The sequence below is a fragment of the Cervus canadensis genome, chromosome 10 (genome assembly GCF_019320065.1).
Source record: "Cervus canadensis isolate Bull #8, Minnesota chromosome 10, ASM1932006v1, whole genome shotgun sequence".
Taxonomy (NCBI): Eukaryota; Metazoa; Chordata; class Mammalia; order Artiodactyla; family Cervidae; genus Cervus; species Cervus canadensis.
In genome coordinates this window covers 44,251,062-44,270,579 of record NC_057395.1, presented here as the reverse complement: position 1 = coordinate 44,270,579, position 19,518 = coordinate 44,251,062, and the positions used below count along the sequence as shown (strand labels likewise).

At 54.7% G+C, this 19,518-nt stretch overlaps 1 protein-coding gene across 1 annotated transcript in view; it reads right to left on the bottom strand.

Moving 5' to 3' along the window:
* Window positions 1-19,518, bottom strand: part of PYGB (glycogen phosphorylase B) — a 34,232-nt gene that overhangs the window by 9,059 nt on the left and 5,655 nt on the right. The window contains exons 2-14 of the mRNA XM_043478443.1: window positions 14,479-14,580; window positions 11,984-12,062; window positions 10,646-10,749; window positions 9,098-9,229; window positions 7,459-7,570; window positions 7,085-7,167; window positions 6,122-6,265; window positions 5,597-5,689; window positions 4,219-4,365; window positions 3,330-3,493; window positions 2,559-2,673; window positions 2,098-2,199; window positions 1,423-1,570 (exon numbers count right to left, since the gene is read on the bottom strand). Of these exons, the coding sequence (XP_043334378.1) occupies window positions 1,423-1,570; window positions 2,098-2,199; window positions 2,559-2,673; window positions 3,330-3,493; window positions 4,219-4,365; window positions 5,597-5,689; window positions 6,122-6,265; window positions 7,085-7,167; window positions 7,459-7,570; window positions 9,098-9,229; window positions 10,646-10,749; window positions 11,984-12,062; window positions 14,479-14,580 (1,525 nt within the window). The remainder of the gene's footprint in view (window positions 1-1,422; window positions 1,571-2,097; window positions 2,200-2,558; window positions 2,674-3,329; window positions 3,494-4,218; window positions 4,366-5,596; window positions 5,690-6,121; window positions 6,266-7,084; window positions 7,168-7,458; window positions 7,571-9,097; window positions 9,230-10,645; window positions 10,750-11,983; window positions 12,063-14,478; window positions 14,581-19,518) is intronic.

The following is a 19,518-nucleotide window of genomic DNA, read 5'->3' as shown; positions in this document are numbered from 1 at the left end:
AAGGAACTTCTTAGCCGGGATAGAAGACACCAACCAACACGCTCAGAGGGCCGTGAGCATGGAGAGAACTGACCGCGGTGGCCAGCGGCCGACACAGCTGAGCCGGATGAGCACCAGCCCAGAGAGTTGCCCCCCGAGGACCACCCTCCTGCTGCCCAAGGAGAGAGGGAGGCGGAGGATGTCGCCTCAGCCCAGCTACCCTTCCTGGGAAAGGCCACTGATGCTGCGGACACAGAAGACCTTGGGTTGCAGGAACCAAGCAGGAGGGTGACCGGACGGCCCTCAGAGCAGACGGGGACCCAAGTCAGGGCACAGCGAGGGGGCTGCCCGTGGGGAGACCACACACCCACCCTGAGCGTGCGCACACACACAGGCGGATGAGTGGGCGGGCGGTGCACGCCCTGCCAGCCCCGTCGGAACGCTGCCAAGGCCCCAAGCAGATGTGGCGCAGGGAGGGCAGTAGGCGGCCCGGGCCACCAGAGGGGGCAGGGACAGAGGGCCGCCAGGGGACCCGCCCCGCTGCTTGGGAGCAGGGGACTCGAGGGCACCGCTGGGGCAATGACAAAGAAAATGCAGAAAATCACAATGGTGAAAGCAAACCACGGCACAAAACAAGGTCTCCAGGAACTGCCGTCTCTGACCCAGGAGATGCCTGAGTCACATGCACAGGAGGGCGCTCCCCTGAGCCTTTTCTGAGCGTTGGGTCAGAGCTGCTCAACGGAAATGGGAATCTGAACTGTCTCATGAGTGATCGGGTGGGGCCTTCGGGACCAAGTCTCCCTCATGGGAACTGGGGAGCTGACAGTCTCCAGAGGAGCTGTATTTGTGGTTCCTTTGTTTTCAAAGTTAGGATCCACTTTGCTATTTTACTATTAATATTACTATGTTACTATTGCTCCTACTATGTTACTATTACTATGTTACAAAAATTAAAAAACCATGCCGGTTTCCTTGAGGTTTTATTACCTCATTTATAGAACTAGAAAATGTTCATAGCGACTTTGTGGTTGGGGAGGTTCTTTGATTCACATTTGCTTCAAAATTAAATGCCACTTAAATGTTACTGAGGTGTAGAGATGTAACATACTATTTCATCTTTCAAGAGCGCAACTTAAATGCCTCCCTTGCTGAGTAAAGTGTCTCCAGGTAACTTTAAACAAGTCTAATAACAATAATAACTAAATGTGAAAGGCTACACCGAACCTACAACCCAGCCTCCAGGGACCGGAAGGCCCCACCCCAGAGGCAGGGCATCCCCTGGGCCTCAAGCTCCCCAACCTCTGAGTTCACATCTCACTCCTTGTAGCTGCTCTGCTCTGAACACAGAAAACCAGAAGCCGCTGCTTAAAGTGAACGCGTCACGTCAGATCAAGCGCGTGAGAAAAAGGTCTGGTCCACGGGGGGTGCGGGCAGGGCACTCACGGTTGTACAAGGTGACCACGTGCAGGCAGTTGAGCAGCTGCCGCTTGTACTCATGGATCCGCTTCACGTGCACGTCGAACATGGATGAGGGGTTGACCTTCACCCCGTACTGCTTCTCCAGGAAGGCGGAGAACTTGACCTTGTTTTCCTGGGAGAACAGCGGTAAGGACAGTGGGGTGTTCACAGGGCTGAGTCTGTGAGCCCGTCAGAGATGCAGCAGGGAGGGGCCATCCCAGGGAGGACACGGAGGGCCGGGGGTCCACGTGGGCAGAAGCGGGGAAGCGTGGCCCTGAGGGTGGATCTGCACGAGAGCTCAGAGCTGAGCGAGAAACCAGACCAACAGGCAAACCCTGGGGGAGAAGCGAGGGTGAGAAAAGCAGAAAAAGGAGACGAGAAGACAGGGACAGAGACCCTGAAGCGAACACTATTTCTGGGCCCCCAGGGCCAGGCCACTGGCGCAACAGAGGGTCAGTCTCGGTCTTCAGAGGCTGTCCAGAAAGCCTGGCTGTGAGACAGCTGCGGGGGGCCTGGGGATGTACACAGCACCTCGAGTGGCTATGTGGGGCCTGAGTTGATTCCCATGCGCTTCCCCTCCAGGCAAGCTCTCCCTGAGGACCTGGGGCCCCTCCACAGGGCTGAGTGGGGGCTAAGCCCCTGGCCCCATGCCAGGCCTACCTGCTTGACCTGGGCCACGTCCCTGATGAGCGCCTCGTCCCCGACCAGCGGCAACAGCTTCTTCAGTTGGCTCAGGTCTGTCAGGAAACCCTCCCCGATCCTCTGCGGAACCGTGAGGGCGACACAGCTTCTGCGCTCTGCATCCCCTTTGGCCGCTCCTCTCCACCACATCCCCTCCCAGGAGATCCTGCACACTGGAGCCGCTCGAGAACACGGGAACCAGTCAACAGTGACCACATCCCCAGCTCACACATCTCGTCAGGACTCACAAGCTGGACCTGAAGCCCAGGACCCCCTCTGAACTCCTGCACAGACCGCCAGAGCTGCCGACCAACTGCCAGGCTGGTCACATCTGTAGGCGGCAGTGCCCACCCCCTTGTCCAGGAGCCCCCACTCTCCACACGCAAGGGGGTGGGTCGTGCCCACACAGCCCCAGGCGGGCTGGGGGGCACCAGCCTCACCTCCACAATGGTCTCTGCCAGCCCCGGGTTACACAGGAGCAGCCAGCGGCGGGGCGTGATGCCATTTGTTTTATTCTGGAACTTCTCCGGCTCCAGCTCGTAAAAGTCCTTAAAGCTAAACACACAGACCACAGGCAACTCGGCAAACACTGGTTGGAACAAGGTGGGCAAAGGGCACAGGGCCCTCTGGAGGGGCCCCGGACCCAGCCTGCTGTTCTGCCTCCCCAGGAACCCGACCACCCCGGCAGGTGGCTGGAGCCTGGCCTCCTCCCGGTGGTCCTGACAGCAGGCTGCGGACAGACAGCGGGGATAAAACGGCATATCACACAAAGCCTCAGGCCAGCACTGGGGACACAGGCCACCGGGCGCGCTCATGGCAGGTGTCCCACACGAGGACTGGGACGAGGACTGAAAGACGGAATTCTGAGATCCTGTCCCACGGAGAGGGGCTGGAGCAGGGAACCTGCCCTCGGAATCCCTCCTTCCTCTCGGAGACGAGCCCCAGGCCTGACCTCTGCCCTGACCTCCCCCAGTCTGGCCCGGGCCTCTCATCCCCAGGCATGTGCTCCAGGAGCAGACCTTCTGCCTGGACAGACGGAGAATACCGACAGCCAGAGGGGCTCCTGGTGACAAGAGGGCTCAGCCCCCAGCGTTGTCCATCGAGCCAGAGGCTCACCCTCCCACCACTGAGCTCTGGGCGCTTATCAGCCTCAGTCACCGCACTGCGGGTGGCGGGGGTGGGATGGGAGCTGAAGGGCGCCCCCCACTCACACTGACTGCCTCACGATCTCCGAGTGGATCCTCGCCACGCCGTTGACAGCGTGGGACCCGATGACACACAGGTGCGCCATGTTGATCCGCTTGCAGTCCCCTTCCTCGATCACCGACATCCTCCGCAGGCGGTCCACGTCCCCAGGGAACAGGGCGGCCACATGCTGCAAGGACAGAGCTGTGAGTGGGAGGGCGGGAGCTGCTCCCCCAGGGTGGCTGCAGTCCAGGCTGGCTAGCCCTGAGCCGCGGGCTCAGCCTGTGGACTTGGTGGAGCTGAGCAGGTGCCATGTGACCCACAGGAAGAGATGAAGATGCTGTGCCCGGTGGCCCAGGCAGGATGTACCCACAGTCTACCAGTGAGAACAGCCACTCTTTCCACCGAAAGATCAAAAAGAGGAAAATCATCACACCTGAATCCTAAGTTCCCCCATTCCTATACCAGCAGGATGCTCTATGCATGACAGAGAAAAGACACAGGTGACTTTTCCCCCAAGCGTTTCCACCCAAACGCTGCAGTGATGTCTCAGCGGTGACTTTATCCCCATCACCCAAATGCTGCAGTGATGTCTCAGGACAAAGGCCTCTGGCGTGCCAGGAACAGACACTTACGTCTGAACCTCCTCAGATATGGGAAAAAGGGCTCCCTCAAACCCCGAAAGCAGGGCTCCCAGTGTGGGGACCAGCCAACAGCTCTGCCAAGGGCCAGCCCTCAGGCCCCAAGTCCTCTGTGAGCAGAGGCTATTCTGTTCAAGAAGCACCTGTCCCAGGCCTGACGGTGCGATGGAGAGTGAAGAGGAGGGCCCAGGGAAGTAGGCGCAGTCCTCCTCCCCCCATCACGATAGGACAGGCGGGCCCTGCAGGTGCACCCCTGCTGCCCCGCCGTGCTCACGTCCAGGTGCCTCTGATTGATGGCGTAGATGATGTCCAGGTGCCGTGGCAGCAGCTTCTCAAACATGGACACCGGCCAGCGCTCCAAGGCCTCAGGCAGCACCGTGTGGTTGGTGTATGCACAAGTCTTCTTTGTGATTTCCCAGGCCTGTGATAATCCAGAAACCGCACAGTGTCAGAGACCAGCTCACAACACTCCAGAACACCCTACAGTGTTCAGAGAAGACCAACTCACAACATTCCAGAAACCCTACAGTGTTCAGAGACCAGCTCACAACACTCCAGAACACCCCACAAGGCTTAGAGAAGACTAGCTCACAACATTCCAGGACACCCCACAGTGAACAGAGAAGACCAGCTCACAACACCCCAGAAACCCCACAGTGAACAGAGAAGACCAGCTCCCAAAACTCCAGAACACCCCACAGTGCTCAGAGAAGACCAGCTCCCAACACTCCAGAAACCCCACAGTGAATAGAGAAGACCAGCTGCCGGACACCAAGCCGAGAGGCATGTGTAGGGTCAGAGGCAGGTGCTCAGATGCCACTGGGAAGGGCCCTGCCAGCTGCACGCCTCTGCTCTGGGGCCTGGAGCTTCCCAGACCCGGTGAGTGCTTTGCCCTTCACTCTCCTGCTGTGACCCAGCACATACACCGAACCAATTCACTCTCCTGACATGACCCAGGACATACATGGAACCGAGCACCTCTTCACTACCTGGGAATCACCCCAGTTTCCTCTGCAAACGTAACAGAGCTCCAGGCAGCTTTATTTCCACTAAACTGACTTCACACCCGTGGTCCAGGGACAGCTGGTTAAGTGCGCAGCCCCGCCCTCTGCTGGCCAGAGGTGAACTCCACCAGCTTAGCCCCACCCACAGGTGCACCCCGAACCAGAAAGGGGCTCTGGCACTAAAAAAGAGGGAAAAATGGCTTTATATGTTGACTTAGTGATATCAAGAAAACCCCACTAAAGAGTCTAGGACCAAAATAAGTGAAGTGAGGAGAACAAGCCCATAAATAAACGATGTATCTGTAAGGTGAACACCTCTGGGTCTTTGGCCACAGCTCTAAGATGACAAAGCAAACGTGAGAAGCTCCAACAAGTGTCAGAATCCTTTTCTTGTCCAGAAAACTGCTCTTCTCTGGCCTTTGCCCTGCTGCCTGTACTCAGCATTCTGCCCTCGGGAGAAACCCCAGACCCACTCCTTTACGCACTCCTACCCCTGGGCCTGTCTTTCCAGGGACAGAGTCCTTCTCTTCTCCTGAGGCCCTCAGGGAGGCCCTGCTCCATTTCTCAGGACCAGCCCAATCCTCAGCCCTGCCGTCGGGGCAGGGCGCGGAGCTCACCCCGTGCCAGGCCCTCAGGCTCGGTGCTCACCTTGTCCCAGTCCACCTTCTCCACGTCCACCAGGATCCGCATGAGTTCGGGGATGGCGAGGGCCGGGTGGGTGTCGTTCAGCTGGATGGCCACCTGCATTGACACAGAGCGACCCCTTCAGTCCTCCCAACTGCTTGTGCAGAACTGGGGTCCTCAGCTGCCCACCTGCGGAGCCTGGTCACAGGGCCGGCCGCGGCCAGTGGACAGCGCGGCATGGGCTCCGGGTCCCAGTATGGAGGAGCAGGGAGCAGGTCCCTGGCCGAGGAGCAGGGAGCAGGTCACCTCAGAACGCTGCTCCTGCCTGGTGGATGCGGGTAGCTGGCCTCTCCACTGAGCCTGCCATCTGGTTGCTCTGCCCGACGGGGCCCTTCACAGCATCCCAGGCCCAGTCCCCGGGGACATGGAGACCCAGGCTGCCAAGCTGCTGCCCGCCCGGCCCGGCCCGGCCCACCACGGCTGTAAGGAGGAGGCCCCGCCCAGAAATGGCCCAGCTTTGGCTCCCCATTTGGCCCTCTGTACACGCACCTTGTCTGGGAACGTCTCGAAGGAGGTCCTCACAGGGTCGCGGCAGCCAAACTTCGACGACTTGAAGCGCCGTATGATGTCCTGCAGGGTGGCGGCCACCACGAAGTACTCCTGCTTCAGCCGCAGCTCCTTCCCTTCAAAGAACTGCGGACACGCCCGGAGGACATGTCTGGGCTCAGTCTTGGCCTCGGGCCCTGGGGCCCCCAACCCAGGGTGGGGCCAGGCTGGGGTCCAGCCCAGATCTGGGGCCAAGGCCAGGTGACCCTCAGACATGGAGGGAGTGCACGGGCAGCCAGGATGGGGTCACAGCGCCTTGCCAGGGGCCAAGGCCAGGAACACAACCTCCAGGGTGTGGGCCTCTGTAGGCCTCATGCCTGAAGTGGGAGCCTCTGCTTGCAATCTTGGGGGGTGGGATGGGGAGTGGGGGCATTAGACTGTGGGCCCTTCAGCCCAGGGCCTTGTGCTGCTGCGTGCACATATTTCGCTGGTAAAATAAGAAACCACACCCACTGAGCTGGGCAAACCCTAAGGGCTCGTCTGCTAAGAATCTGCCATGGAGCATGTGGCTGAGATCCCCATCTCGCATGTGGGGAAACGCCTACAAAGAGCTTTTCAAACCATGACCATGTGGGTCTCAAGGCATCACTGCATGACAGGCACTGCCGGCCCCACCCGACAAGTGCACCCCCTGCTTCTTAGGGAGCCACACCAGGCGCTGAAGAGCAGACTCTGGCAGCAGGTGAGGTCCGAGGGCTCCGCGGCCCTGTCTTTACGGGGAGGACTGGAGGTGTGAGGCCAGGGGCTCCTGGGCGCCGTCGGGGATGCCGTGTCTATCCTCACTCTCGGGAGGTCAGCTGAGACCACTGTGAGGCGCACGGGGGCCCTGATGGAGCCCAGCTTCCCGCACTGAGAGGCAGCACAGATGAGAGCCCCCTTCCCCCCGGTGCCATAGCAGCTGCTCACGTTGTCGTTGGGATACAGGACTCTGGAGATGTTCTCGGCCAGGTTCCGGTCCAGGACCGCCTCGATGTAGCCGCCCACGTTGACTGAGGGCAGAGAGCAGGGTCAGGATCTGCGAGCCTGTCAGGCTCCCAAGCGCCCTGATGGGTCTGAGGACAAGCGCTCCCGAGCAGAAGGCGCCCCACGGTTGCTCTGCTGCCTGGCCTCTCCCAGCCCCAGGCCCTGGCTCTTTCGGGAGGACGCAGGGTCCCTGGGAAGCCTAAGGCTCACGGGGAAACCCGCCTTCAGTCCTCCCGCGCTGGGGAGCCCCATGGGCTGTGAGTGCAGCCAGGGTCGGTGTGGGATCAGGCCCCAGGTGGGGACAGGAAGGGACGCACAGTCGTGGAGCTTGAAGTCGTTGGGCGCCTTGGCAGACCACAGCCTCATGGTGTTGACGGTGTCGTTCTTGTAGCCCGGCACTGGGGTGTCATACGGCATGGCCAGCACCACCTGCCAAGGGAAAGCGTGGTCCCCAACCTGGGCAGTGCCCCCCAAGGCTGGGGTGGCTCCCTCACAGAAGCAGCCGCCCGCTGGTGGCTGCCGCCCGCCCGCCTCTGGCTTCTCTCCTCCTGGCCCGAACACCACCGACCGCTCTCTAGGCCTCCTCCAGCTCTACCTTCCACGCCGGTGTCCACGGTCACCGGGTCCTGGGCAGCCCCTCCTCCTGCGTTCCCGGCCTCCGCCCTCCACGCCCACCCTCTCGTCCCTCAACTCTGCGTGGGCGACTTCGATTTCAGGACTCACTTAGCCTCTCCCCACACATAGCCGCTGTTTCTGACCACGCCCCACGTCTATGGAGACTCCTCCTGTGGCCTTGGCCTCGAACTTCAGCAAACCAAGGCAGCCTGCATGCTCCCCTCTCCCCATCCCCGTGTGCCCGGAAGCACCAGTTTGCTCTAGCTGACAGAGGCGCCCCTGCCTTGGGTCCCCGCTGCCCTTGGGCCCTCCTGTGGGGCTGCTCACACTCAGGTCCACTTCCAAGGGTGGCTTCAGGGTGTGAAGGCAGCTCCCAGAGCCACAAAGGACTGGGTGGGGGGCTATTCCCCAGCCTCATCCTTCCTTTCCATCTCCCCCCAACCCTGTCCCCGACCCTGGCCTTGACCAATCCTGCGAAGCATCTGCAAACTGCTCCAGCCCTCTCCACGGCCCAGGCCCACGGGAAGGCCCTCATCGCATCCCGCTGGGGTCTCCAGGCCTTCGTCCACTCATCTTCTACAGACACACACACCTAGAAGACCAGACCCCTTCCCCACTTTTTAAAATTAAATACAACTTATTTTGGCATCTTGGGCTGCCAGCCTGCCTGGCCTGAGTCCCAGTTCAGACTCAAATCTGGACAGCCCACAAGAATACCTGTGACTCACAGGCTTGCCCTATTTTTGCTCATCTGCCCAGATCACTGGACAGTGGACTCTTTCTTACTCACTGCAAACTATCCCCCCCTCCGCCCCCCACAAAGCCCTCCTCTGACCCTCCCATCTCTGAGCCGGGGGAACTCAGTGTGTGTGCCCACCGGGGCCAGCACCATGCTCCTCCAGCGCCTGGTGTTCCTGCCCTGGTCCCCCTACCAGGGCCCAGCTGGGTGGGGGTGCTCCGTTCTGCGACATCCACCCAGGGCTCCCTGCCCAGGGCGCTGATGGCTCCAAATAATCGGTAAGCTGCACCGGGAGACCCTACTGAGAGCCAGGGCTACATGGTGAGCGAGTCCCGGCCTCCGGGATGCGGAGCTGTTCTCACCCCACCCCCACCCCCCCGCAGTGCCCAGCCCCTCCCAGCACCAACCTCCTCACCACAAAACACCCTGAAACATGGCTCCTGTTAAACGGCAGAGGTAGCTTCACGGTCGGGGTCTGAACCATCCCGACCAAGTATGTGGGGAGGCAGCTCCCACAGGGAAGCCCCAACGGAAGCCCCCGACACGAGGTAAGTCGAGGGTCCCTGTGCTCAGCCCCCAACCCCGGGAAGTGTCTGTGGTACCTGCGTGTCCAGCCAGCGCACGCCTTCGGGGCTGTGCTCCACGCGCCCATAGAAGTGCACGGGCAGCATGTACTCCGGCCGCGCCTTCTCCCAGGGGTTCCCGTAGCGCAACCAGTCATCGGCCTCCTCCACCTGAAGGGGTGGCAGGTGAGGTGGGAACAACAGGTTGGGGGGCAGCAGGTGGGGGGGGGCGACAGGTGAGGGCAGGTGGCAGGTGAGGGCAGGGGCGGCGGACCTGGGCACCAGTGGACCCCGCCCTCCACCTGCACCACCACGCCACCCAGACGATGAGCCCCAGCATGGAAACACAACTGCAGTTGATTTACAAGGTAAAGATTCCCAATTCTGGTCAAGGCTCTCGTTTAAAAGTGAATGTTTCAAAAAAAAAAACAAAAAGTCAATGCTTCGGATTATTAGGGCTTCCCTGGTAGCTCAGCTGGTAAAGAATCTGCCTGCAATGCAGGAGACCCTGGTTTGATCCCTGGGTGGGGAAGATCCACTGGAGAAGGGATGGACTACCCACTCCAGTATTCTTGGGCTTTCCTTGTGGCTCAGCTGGTAAAGAATCCACCCGCAATGCAGGAGACCTGGGTTCAATCCCTGGGTTGGGAAGATCCCCTGGAGAAGGGAAAGGCTACCCACTTCAGTATTCTGGCCTGGAGAATTCTAGGGACTGTATAGTCCATGGGGTTGCAAAGAGTCAGACACGACTAAGCAACATTCACTTTCACTTTTGGACTATTAAAAAAATTCATATAAAATGCAGAATAGATCTAAATAAAAAGACATTAAGAATGGCTTGAATTCAGCAGTAAAAGGGAGAAGTCCTGAGGCACACTGACAAACCTCAAGATGTTACTCAGAGTCCACGCACCATGTGACTCCATCTACACGACATGACCAGGACAGTCAGGGCACAAAAGAAAGACGGCTCTGTCTACACCACACGTCCAGGACAGCCAAGTCACAGAGACAGAAAGGAAGGAAGTCCCAAGAAGGAGCATTTGAGTTGTGGTTGGGGACAGTGACGTGGCTCAGGTTACTGCTTCCCGAGTCCCTCTCTCAGGACTCCACAGAAGGTGAGACCCTTCTGCCTAGAGCAGGCAGACACTCATCACAGAACTGGTCCTGCCTTTGACTTCCTGGTGGCAGGAAGGTGTTCCTTTCCTGTACATCAGTGAGATTCAAATGTCAGAGCCTTGTCCCCTCTGCGGAGGACCACAAGCTATCTGCAGAAGCAGCATCTTCCCAAATACAAGAGGCCCAGCCAGGCTCTGGCCCGAGCCCTTCAGATGTCCTGTCGCCACACAGAAGCCACGTGCAATGAGAACGCACAGGTGACAGGCCCTGCTGACCGAGGGGACAGCACGCAGAGCATGGAGCGCCCGGGGCCCTCAGCACTGACCCCCTGCCTCCTCCACTCTGCCCAGGGCCGGAACACAGCCTCCCTGGAGGAGCAGAAAGTCCAGAAGCAGATCCGACAGTGCCTGGTTACTTTCTTGTGTGCCCGAGGGCCACAAGTGAGCGGAGGAAGAAAACCACACCCACCTGCCAGCCATTGACAATCTTCTGGTTGAAAATCCCAAACTCATAGCGGATCCCATAGCCGTACGCCGCCAGGCCCAGGGTGGCCATCGAGTCAAGGAAGCAGGCTGGAAGTCCAAACACAGGGACAGTCAGCAGATCCGAGGCCTCTGAGCCCAGGCCCGGACACCGAGGCAAGCAGACCCCCGTGGTGGAGGGGCAGCCCCCAGGGTGGCAGGCAGTGGCTCCGTGGGGACCTGTTGGCCTCAGGTCTCATGAAAAGGAAAGGCTGAGGCTGCTGGGCCACTGCTGAGGCTCTTCGACCTGAGAGCCTACGGCCAAAACAGCATCAGTGTGGGGACTACTTAAGGGCGTGGGAAGGGGGACGAACACAAAGGACACGGCCAAACTCAGCCCATCTCCAAACACCGTTGCTGCCCTCAAGTGGGGTGCACAGGGCCTTTCCCCGGATGTGGGGCAGACCCGGCCAAGGGTGAAGATCTGTGGGATGTTTCATCTGCCAGAAACATATGCTGCACTTATAATGTCTGCAGAATTTAACTTGGATTCTGAAAACATAAACACACACACACACACAGATCAATGTTAGGGCATTTGCTCCCTTCACAGGAGGATGCCTCTCAGAAGGGGCAGGCGGGGCCATCGCATGGTACTGTAAACTCTGGGGCCCCACACACTCCAGGGTGGCACAGAATCGGTCCTTTCTGCTCCAGAAGCTCTGGGCCCAAGAGCCCAGCAGGACACAGTGCGATCCAGCCTCACTGGGACTGCTGCTTCCACTTCCGAGTTCTTAACCCAGCTCCTTCACCCCATAAAGGTCAGCAAAAATAATTAAAACAAGGGGGGAAAAATACCCCAAACGAAAAAACCACCAAACTGAGGCTGCTCTCAAATTGGGTGAGAAGAGAGCGACAGCTACGAGAGGAACAGCTCTGCCTCTTCAGGGCAGTCAGCTCATTGCAATAAGGCAGGAGCAGGTGCTTTAAGTTGGGCTGCGTTCGTAAATGTGTGTGATTCTATCCCTCTGTCTTCCTCCCAATCAGGAAGGTGGTAGGTATGTCAGAAACCTCTCTGCACCAGGTCCCCAGGATTGGCAAGTCTGGTCTCCATAATTATGAAGCACCCCTTGTATGAAAGAGAATAGCATAAGCTGCATTTTTTTCTTCCTACTGGTGGCAAAGATTTCGACTTGGAGGACACACTGTCCCATCCACTCTGAGGGACCAGTCTGCCCCGACAGGCCAGCGCTGGGAGCACGGCTGACCTTGGCCTCGCTGTGTGCTGCTCACTGACCAAGCACTGTGTCAGGAAAAGCCTGTTCTGGACAGGGGCCGGGGTTACCTGCCAGCCTCCCCAAGCCCCCATTCCCCAGGCCAGCGTCCTCTTCTATTTCCTCCAGTTCTTCCAAGTCCAGTCCCAACTGTGAATAGAAACAGAGGTAACATTTTAATAGTACTTCATATTTTCCCTCAAGTAATAGGTAGAAAGATATTTAAACCCTGTGAGCTTATAGCAATCAGAGGTTAGAGTCTGCTTTCTATTAGACTTGAGAATGCAACATTAAAATTTGCAGTTAGCCCATGGCTGATTCATGTCAATGTATGGCAAAAACCACTACAATATTGTAAAGTAATTAGCCTCCAATTAAAATAAAAAAAATAACAAAGTGGTTGAAAAAGTAAAAAAAAAAATTTGGTGTTAGGATGTGGGGAGAAGGGAACGCTCCTACACTGCTGGTGAGAATGTAAATTGGTACAGCCATTGGGATAGTACAGAGGTTTCTCAAAAAATTAAAAAGGGAACTATCATATGATCCCACAATCCTACTCCTAGGCATATATCAATCAGAAGAAAACTCTAACTTGAAAAGGCACATGCACCCCCTGATGTTTGTTGCAGCACTCTTCACAATAGCAAAGACATGGAAACAACAACCTAAATGTCCATGGAAAGATGAATGGATGGAGAAGATGTGGTGTGTATCTGTGGAATATTACTCACCCATAAAAAAGAACAAAATAGTGCCATTTGCAGCAACATGGATGCAACTAGAGATTATCATACTAAACAAAATAAGCCAGATGAGAAAGACAACTACTATGTGATATTGCTTATATGTGGAAACCAAAAAATAGTACAAATGAACTTATTTATAAAATAGGAACTTCAGCTACTTGATGCTAAGAGCTGACTCACTGGAGAAGACCCTGATGCTGGGAAAGACTTAGGGCAGGAGGAGAAAGGAGATGACAGAGGATGAGATGGTTGGATGGCATCACCAACTCAATGGACATGAGTTTGTGCAAACTCTGGGAGATAGTGAGGGATACAGGAGTTTGGCAAAGCTGTGCAGCTTGGCCAAAGACAAAGAAAAGAAACATCGAGTGAAATATTTACATGTGAACTATTACGACATTTGATATTAGCTCTTAAACAACTTGGGAGTGGTGGGGTTATACGGGAAATAAGACCAGCCATGACTTGGGCTTGAGGACTGGGGAAGCCAGGTGATGATGGTGTGTGAAGACATTCATCATAGCAGTCAATTTCCATGTATATTTAAACTTTCCTATAATTTTAAGTATGTCCTTGATAGCACACTCAGGAGAGAGTGGCTTCTTCTGAATTTCTAGTTTTTAGCGGAACCCGCTCTGGAACTGGAGCCTGGGGTGATGGAGCACTGGGATGTTTTTTTCTTTTTTTGAACATTTTAAAAAAGTCTTTATTGAACGTGTTACAATATTGCTTCTGTTTTATGCTTTTTTGGCCATGAGGCATGTGGGATCTTAGCTCCTGGTACCTCCTGCATTGGAAGGTCAAGTCTTAACCTGTGGAAGTCTCGCGTGTTTTATTTTCACACTGCATTGTAACTGGGGAGCCTGGGGAGGAGGCCGTCCAGCCCTGCACCATCAACACTCCAGCTCACAGCCTCTGGTACCCACGTCCTGCCTAAAAGGCAGACACTGCCAACATGTGCCTGAGATTCTCAAGTTCCACCATCACGGAAATCTCCCCAACACAAGCTTAACTAAAAGCTAAGCAGCAAGTGAAACAGCATTTTAGGGGGAAAAAATGTACAATGTTTAAGAAGACCCATGCCTCCCTGTATTTTCTATTGCTTGTATTCGTCACTCAGTCGTGTCCCATTCTTTGCGACTCCATAGACTATAGCCCACCAGGCCCCTCTGTCCATGGAAGCTCTAATACTTCGGCCACCTGATGCAAAGAGTCAACTCATTGGAAAAGACCCTGATATTGGGAAAGACTGAGGGCAGGAGGAAAAGGCAACGACAGAGGATGAGATGATAGGATGCCATCACCAACTTGATCGACATGAGTTTGAGTGAGCTCCAGGAGTTGGTGATGGACAGGGAAGCTTGGCGTGCTGCAGCCCATGGGGTTGCAAAGAGTTGTCAATGACTTAGCGACTGAACAACAACAATTCCGAGTAGGAGAGAAGGTCAATTTTACAAGCAGGTGCAGGACAAGTGTCTTTAGGGTGGGAGAGTGGAGCTGGAGGTGGGCCACCAGCTCAATAAAGTAAAGAGAAATGGAACGATATCAGGCATTTCTGCCATGTGGGGTGGGCATGTGATGTGCAATGGTCTAGAAGCTTCGAGTTTCAGCATCAAAACCTGCCCCCGTCTCTGCCCTCCACGCATTAGCTCCCATCTAGGCCTCACTTTCTCTCCTTGAAAAGGCGCGTCACCCACCACCCATCCTCCTTCATGCCCGAGCGTTCGGTCCCAGACGGCAGCACTCGCCTCCGCAGGGCCTGGATTAAGGCTAGGTGCCGACAGGAGGCCACCCCAGCAGCCCGGCCCCAAGGACCACACCTGATAGATGGCTTCATCGCAGGCATTCTGGAGGCCCAGGTTCACCATCGTGTTCTGTAGGGTGCGGCCCATGTAGAATTCCAGGGACAGATAGTAGATGCGCTAAGGGAGCAAGAGGAGGCATCTGAGACAGCTGGTTCAGCCCCACGTACGTGAAGATCCCAGTGCAGAGCGGACCTTCTGAGAGGCTGCACTCAGCCAACACTGCACTTACCTGCACCCCTAAAATGGGCTCCCTCCCTTCGGCCTTGGCCAACCTCACCTTTCCAGGGGCTGCCCCCCAGGGAGGGTCCTTCAAAAGCAGATTCTGTGCACTGCCCTTCTGGAGGCCCCCAGGGGACAAAAAGGAACCTCCCCCGAGGGCAGGGAGGTGGGACAGGGCGGTGGTGGGGAACTGACCCCCAGGACAGACGAAGTCCTGTCTGCGCTTGGCTCCTGACACCTGCACTGGGCACTCAGCGCCAACAGCACGGCCAACACAGTGGGACAGACAGATGGACATGTCTGCCTATTTCCACCTGCTGCCTATTTGCTGGCTTTGGGGGACTGAGAGATAAACTTTTGTATATAAGAAAAGATGACCACCAACACTTGCTGGGGATCATGCAGGATTCCAATGCTTCCCGTGCCTGGGGCTGTCTGCCCCCGCTACAACCACCCAATGGGCCACGGAAGGCAGCGGCAGAGTCGAGATCCGGCCCACAGAGTCCTGTTCCTATACGGGACCTCCATGCTGCTTCCTGTCATCCAGAGTAAGGCCTTGGGGGGACTTCCCTGGTGGTCCAGTGGTTAAGGCTCCACGCTCCCAATGCAGGGGGCCCAGGTTTGATCCCTGGTTAGGGAACCACATCCCACAGGCCACAATTAAAAAGATCCTGAATGCCACAACTAAGACCCAGTGGAGCCAAATAAAGAAACGTACTTTTAAAAAATATAATTTAAAAAAACTTTCCATACATATCAAATCTACAAATCAAAAGAACATGCATGCATACAAAAAAAAAAAAAAACAGATTTCAGTCTCAGACAGCCTTCCACGTTTTTTGATTATATGAATGCCTGGCTTCAATATTCCCATCCACATTCCTGTGTCCTTTAAATCACAGACTCATCATGGTGTAACAAGCTCCTCTCTACCCACCACGGCCATCACTGCTGTTCACGGCCCATTGCCTCTTCCTGACCTTTCATTGTCCTGGACAGTATTTACCCTACACTTGAACTGATTTATTAGTATATGGGTTCCCACGGGGCTTGGTAACCAATAGGCAAACACACCGAGATGACAGCATCTAGCGGTCTGAGCGAGTGAACATTCTCCCAGGCACACACAAGGGGCATTTTCCCCCACCGAACTCCTTCTGGGGTTCTCCCGAGAGGTTTTATAAGAAGTTGGCAGGTCAGGGATATGGTTGAGATGCTTTCATTTTGCCTGTAACTATTCATACAAATATGTATTTTTAAAGTTGTAGTTTGATCTTTCCAACTTTTAACCAGCACTAGGAAAATAGCTTGATTATCTCTTTTCCTAAGAGATGGGTGCTGAGGCATAAAATGTTGCAATCAGACTTAAAATCTTTGAATCTCTTCCACTTTCCTCCCAAGTTGAACACAGGTGTCCAGGGTTCATCAGCGTACTTAGTTCTGCAAACAGGCCCGGGAGAGTCTCCTGTGGCCCCCTGCACAAAAGGACAGCAGGGACAGCATGGCATTGGGGTCCCCCAAGCACTGTCCCCACTCAGAAGGGACCGACCAGGGTCAGCCCTGTGCCAGGCACCTCCGAAGGCACCTCCGAAGGCCCCGCCTGGCCGGAGCTCTGGTCTCAGGGGCGGTGCCTTGTTTTCTGCTGCTGTTTCTGCCTGAGTGAGGAGTACTTTTATAACTTCACCACACATGTTGATTTTGCTTTCCCCAGTTTCCTTAAGATAGTCTGGCGTGAAACCATTAAAACTGAAGGCTCTTGAGAAGCTGGTTGATGGCATTTGAACCACACAGACTGGGTCCCATCCTGGCTCCTTCCCCGGCAGATGGGGTGACCTGGTCCCTTTATGTCCCTGAGAGCACCATGTCCACCCTGGACTCAGCAATGCTGGGCCCCTCACCAGGCCAGATTTTCGGGGAGGGGTGTGGAACCTGTAGAACAGGTGGTAATTCTGGAAAAAACAAACAAAAAACAGCTGAGGGCACAGGCTTGGTCCAAGAAAAAGCCTGGGGGCTCACCTGCAAAAGGCCAATACTTGCTGGCCCCAAACTCTGCTGCTGTGAGCCCACAGCCCTCCAGGCCCAGCCCAGTGTCCTGGCACCATCTTTGCAACCCTGGAAAGGGCCTCCCAGCTCAGGGGTGCTGACTGAGGACCAGACACTCATCTCCTGGAGCCTGAGAACAGCAGGAACCCCTTAACCTTGCCACACACCTCTGGGGGGTCACCTTCGGGGTTGAACTAGGTCACTGAACCTTTTGGCTGCATTCCTTCTCTGCAATACGGCTGTAACAAGTGTTATATGGCCTAGAGGCAGCCTTGATTTTTTTATCAATTGGGTTTATTTATTACATGCTGAGCCCACCCCAACAGGTAACATCAGAGAAAAGCATCAACAAAGCTCTTCGACAAAAACAGATGAAAACATGATCAATGCAAATATTATATAGCATATTAATCTGCTAAAGGGTCTTAGGGGGTTTCCCTGGTGGCTCAGATGGTAAAGCATCTGCCTGCAATGCGGGAGACCCGGGTTCAATCCCTGGGTTGGGAAGATCCCCTGGAGAAGGAAATGGCAACTCACTGTAGTACTCTTGCCTGGAAAATTCCATGGACGGAGTAGTCTGGTAGGCTACAGTCCATGGGGTCACAAAGAGTCGGACACTATGGAGTAACTTCACAAAGAGTCTTAGGAGTTAATGAACTCTATGAACATGGAGTTTAATGTAAATAGGTACAGCCTCATTTTGCTCTCTATAGAACTGAGATTAATAACAATAGAACTGGGCTTTCTGAGATCTCCAATTTCTTCTCCCTCTCCTAAAAGTGTGTTCAGAGCCCTTGTTTAACAGCAGGGTCTGAACGCTCTGCAGGAGAAGAAACAAAGAACTTTCTCAACACTCAGGGCAATGAAGCTGGGTACAAACTGGGGCAATCCACTTCTCCACCACCAAGAACCCGATTCTATCTGTGCCAGGAACATGCAGCCGCAGTCTCCTGTCACCTCAACTCACCAGCTGCCCTCTCCCAGCACAGAGAGGCTGCTGCCAGACAGAACTGGCCCTGACATGACACAGGGACACTGATCACTGACCCAACACACAGGTCAGCTCCAGTGGGCACCCCCCCGGCCTCTCCAAAGCCACTGAGGCCCCCTCGTGTTTGTTATCCCACTGCAAGAGGAGAGCTGCTGTGGAGGGGGGTGGCCCCCCAACTGGCCAGAGAGCTGAGGCTCACTCCTGTCCTGAGCACATCTCCACGTCCACACCACTGCGTCCCAGGGGCTTTCTGGAGGAAACGGCTTTCTATATAAAACCACAACTCTGCTCGCATGAGGAGGAAGGGTGGTATCTACCAGACGTCTTAGGGTCCAACCTACAAAGTCACACTCAGCACACTCCTTTGGAGTGAAATCCCAAGGACTCTTGGTTTCCCCTAACTGGTAGGCTGTGTCTCAATGTAGACCACAAACTTCTTCTTCTTTTTTTTTTTTTTTTTCACTTTAGGTACTGTTACCTAGGATTAGAACGCAGGTCTGTTTGCTCAAAGTAAATCTGGGAAATGTAAAATAGGATAAAATTACAGGATATGAGAACCTGCAGGGATCTTAGAGATCATTTAGTTCTGCAGGGAACAGATTCTCTTTGCGCTCCATGATGTCAATTTTATAGTCCTGGGCCGTCTACCTCACACGCTGCTAAGCCCTATCTACGAAGTGTCCACTCAGCCCATCCCAGAGCCAGACAGTCACGGAGGCCTCCTTGTCACTGACTGATAGCCAGAGCCTGATCAATTTATCTTAAGTGATCTGGACCACGTCAAGCTCCACCTGTGACTCAGCGTTATGACTCAGTATTGTGAACAGAGCTGTGTGTGCCTGCTAAGTCACTTCAGTCGTGTCCGACTCTTTGCGACCCTATGGCTCCTCTGTCCATAGGATTCTCCAGGCATGAATACTGGAGTGGGTTGAAATGCCCTCCTCCAGGGAATCTTCCCGACCCAGGAATCAAACCCATGTCTCTTATGTCTCCTGCATTGGCAGGCAGGTTCTTTACCACTAGCAACACCTGGGAAGCCCGGTAAACAGAGCTACTTTCACCTTGAAGTGATGTTTCAAGGCTGAGAAAAGACACTCAGCTAAAACTGAGATTATATGTAATTCCCACTCCAGAAGATCTAGCGAAACCTTTCTGTCATCCAATCACCTTTCTAAATTTCTGTATTCATTTCTCCTGCCCTTTCACCATAGTCTAAGAACCCCCTTCTCTACAAGGTAGAAAAAGCTAACCATCTATTGCCTGCTGCTTACCTGCTTCGGGTCTTAAAATATATGGGATTCCATATGGGTTAGAGCCTGCTCTGCTTAATGAGGGGGTGGGGGTAGGGTGGGGAAGGCCGTATATCTGAAAAGATGCATAAAGTCCTCTCAGTCTTCTTACTTGTATTTCTTATCAGTGGGACAACCAACAAAGCTGAGTAAGGTCTGCAGGTGACAACACTGTGATGGTGTGAACACCCCAAGTTTTTTCTAAGTCCTCTGCTAGTATGAGGGAGTCCCCTGATTTTTTTCCAATCACATATTTGAGTTTTTAGAGGGAAAGGTTGGTTATCAAGTCTAAAACTTACTTTCAAATGGTTCACAGGAAAAAAAAATGTATGTATAAAAAGAGAAGGATATAACAAACAAGTTAAAAATGGGGAATTCGGATAAAGACCATATGGGAATTCTCACATCATTCTTGCAACTTTTGAAAGTCTCAAATCATGTAAAATAAACATTTAAAAAATCATCAAGGATTTCTCTGGGTGTCCAGTGATGCAGACTCTACCTTCCCAATGT